General features: G+C 33.2%; 1 protein-coding gene across 1 annotated transcript; it reads left to right on the top strand.

The window, feature by feature from the left end:
* Positions 1-1,734: 1,734 nt before the first annotated feature.
* LOC142174205 (uncharacterized) lies at positions 1,735-2,405 on the top strand. Its single transcript, XM_075240001.1, has 2 exons — positions 1,735-1,919; positions 2,039-2,405. The coding sequence occupies exons 1-2, from the start codon at positions 1,735-1,737 to the stop codon at positions 2,403-2,405; spliced, it is 552 nt and encodes a 183-aa protein (XP_075096102.1).
* Positions 2,406-3,340: the final 935 nt, after the last annotated feature.

The following is a 3,340-nucleotide window of genomic DNA, read 5'->3' as shown; positions in this document are numbered from 1 at the left end:
TCTAGGTAGTCGAAACTCAAACAGTTGTATTGGATTCATATTCAGAAATGTTTATTGTTTTTCTTCCACTTTTGGTAAATTCCGTTGTATAAAGGTTAATGCTTCATAATAGTTTACAGAATGTAAAATGTATAAAAAGGATATATGTTCAATAGTCGGCTTGCCTAGCTCGCATTAGTAGGCGCGCCATCACGACTCCTGATGGTGAAAAATCTGGGTCGTGACATAAATAAATGAATTATCAAAACAATAATTTGGAAAATATTTATTGGGGATTTTATGGATAAAAGGGGAGAAAATAAATCAATTCAAACTCTTAAAATTATGGAAAAAATTATAAAAACCTTGTGCATGCTTATATATATATATATATATGCTATTTTGAAGATATTTGTGCATATTTAAAATATATAGGAAAAAATTGGGTATCAACACTGAATATGGAACTAACTAAGGATCTTAACATGTGTCAGAAGACCGGAAAAAAGTCCTTCGCTTGGGTAGGTGCGGCTTGGGTAGGTGCGGATCAAGTTTGTATCGCCTTGGAGAGGAAATTCAAAAAAAATAAAAAATAAAGTCTCTCGGAAAAATTTAGCTACTATATATATATATATATATATATATATATATATATATATATATATATATATATATATATATATATATATATATATATGTGTGTGTGTGTGTGTTATTATCCTCTTCAGAAAAAAAAAATCTAAAAAGCCTCATTTGTCTCATTTATTTAATTTTTAAATTTTAGTTTGTCTTGTTTTATGTTCCTAATAGAAAGGAGGTTTAGTTAGATTTTGGACCTACTACTCAATTATTAGTAGTATCTTAAGTTTGTGATTTGTTATTATATATATAATATAGACTTTGAAAATAGTCTACTTTAATATTCATAAATTAGTCTACTTTAATATTCATAAATTAGTCAAAAGTAGAACAGCTTTCCAATGAAATATCATACAGTATTCAAATAATTAGGAACATTTGACTATGCATTAGCGATAAAATGATTTACTCTCTTATTAGTATAAATTACCTACTGTTTTTTTGCGTACCTAACTTGAAAAACTTGCCATAAATGAACGTGAACCTTTTATTAACCGTAATTTCTTTAGTAGTTGTAGTGGTTATATAACTATTATAATTATTGATATTATTCATATTCATACATATTTTTGAGATGGTTAGAGTGACAACTGGTGACAGTTGTGAAGTTGAAAAAGCTTAGAGATTCACAAAGTTAGTTAGGTGACAACTGTGTAGTGTAGAAGAGTTAGTTAATTAGTTAGTGGTGTAGATGTTAATTATATATACCCATGTGTACATCGTATTAGCTCAATTAGCCATTGTAATCTTTTACATTCTCTGCAATTAAGATTTGATTTCTTCCAGAATCTTCTTCTTCTTCTTCTTCTTCTTCTTCTTCTTCTTCTTCTTCATCATTCGATTCGATCTAAGCTTCAATTCTCTATCCTTTAATGGTGGAATAGAGCTTGAGCGAATCGATCGAGGTCAGAGTAAATTCAATTTAGCTCTTGTGAAGCTAATTCTGTTAGTTCGTCGAAGTTTTCTTTTGAGTTTTTCTTACGCTTAACAATGGCGACTTTAGACATTGACAATCCTAGACATCCATTATTCCTATAACCGTCAGACAATCCTAGCAATGCGATCATATCGATTGAGCTAGAAGAAACTGAAAACTATTTAGTTTAGAGCAATGTCATGGTGCTTGCATTGAGAGCAAAGAGGAAATTAGAGTTCATTGATGGAAGTTGCACAAAATCTCAATTCACCGTAGATCTGGGCGAGGACTGGGAGCGAGTCAATGCAACAGTGTTGGCATGGATTATGAATATTGTATCTTCAGAATTGATTACTGGATTGTGTATGCTGAAAATGCTCACGAGGTTTGGTTGGACCTTGAGGATCGATTAAACAAGGTCAATAGTTCTCGAGTCTACAATCTCTAATGAGAGATAGCTTCAATTTCTCAAGGTACCTCTAGTATCTCTGTTTATCACTCTAGGTTGAAGTCATTATGGGATGAATATGGCTCTCTTATACCCTCACTTCTTGTTACTGCTAGAACAGGAGATTTTATTGAATATTTAGAACAACAAAAGATTTTTCAATTCTTAATGGGATTAAATGAATCATATGAGGCAATTAGAAGTCAAATTCTGTTGCAATCTCCATCAGTTTCGGTTAGTCGTGCCTTTGCAATGCTGATAAATGAAAAGAATCAGAGGAAAGTCTATGTGTCTAATTCTCAGATTAGTTTAGCAAATGAGATGAATGAATCTACAATATTCATGAATACCAGGGGGAATCAGACGAAATTTAAAAGGTTAAATGACTTGTATTATGAGTATTGCCATTTCAAAGGCCACTAAAAGGACACTTGTTACAAATTACATGGGTATCCACCTGGTTACAAAGAAAAAAATACGGCAGCTATACAAACAAGTAAATGCAGCTATGAATAATAACAGTCATGATCAAGAGAGTGTCATGAACAAAGGAAAAGCTAAAATGCCTCAAGGAATGTCAAACTTCTTCACTGAGGAACAATATGGTCAGATAATGAGGCTGCTGAATAAAGAAAAGGCAGAGGAGCACAAAACTAATATGGCAGGTAACAATAATTCAAATTTGTTGAAAGACTGTAGGGATCCTTGGATTATAGATACTGGAGCAACAGATCATCTGGGCTTAGATCATAATATGTTGGATGATGTGATAAAATTACCTGAACATAGGAGATGTAATATTATCCTACCCAATGGTAAGTCTGTTCCTATTACTTATCAAGTCAGCTATAATCTCACAGGATATGATACCATACATGATATGTTATGTGTCCCTAAATTTTAATATAACATAGTGTCAGTCTCAAAGCTGACAAGAGAGTTGCAATATTCTGTAACGATTCGGCCGGTCATTTTAAGAACTAATGTCCCGATCCTCTATTAACTGTTTATCCTGTGTTTGTTTCTGCTATTGTGAGTTTCCAGGAGGATTCGTTTTGTGTTTTGGAGCATTTTGGGACACTTAGTCCCTCAATGAGAGCTTAAGCTTTAGAATCTAGACCGTAGTCGAAGCAGTGTAAAGACAGCCTCGGAATGGAACTTTGTTGATTTCGTTAGCTCCGTTGGGTGATTTCGGGCTTAGGGGCGTGTTCGGATTGTATTTTGGAGGTCCGTAGCTTATTTAAGCTTGAAATACCAAAGGTTGAATTTTTTAAGTTTCCGGTTCAATAGTGAAATTTTGATATCAGGGTGGGAATCTGATTTCGAGAGTTGGAATAGCTCCGTAGGGTTGAATGTGA

This window comes from Nicotiana tabacum, chromosome 20 (assembly GCF_000715075.1).
Source record: "Nicotiana tabacum cultivar K326 chromosome 20, ASM71507v2, whole genome shotgun sequence".
NCBI lineage: Eukaryota > Viridiplantae > Streptophyta > Magnoliopsida > Solanales > Solanaceae > Nicotiana > Nicotiana tabacum.
Note: the sequence above shows the minus strand (reverse complement) of the source record. Positions and strands in the feature narration are given on the sequence as shown.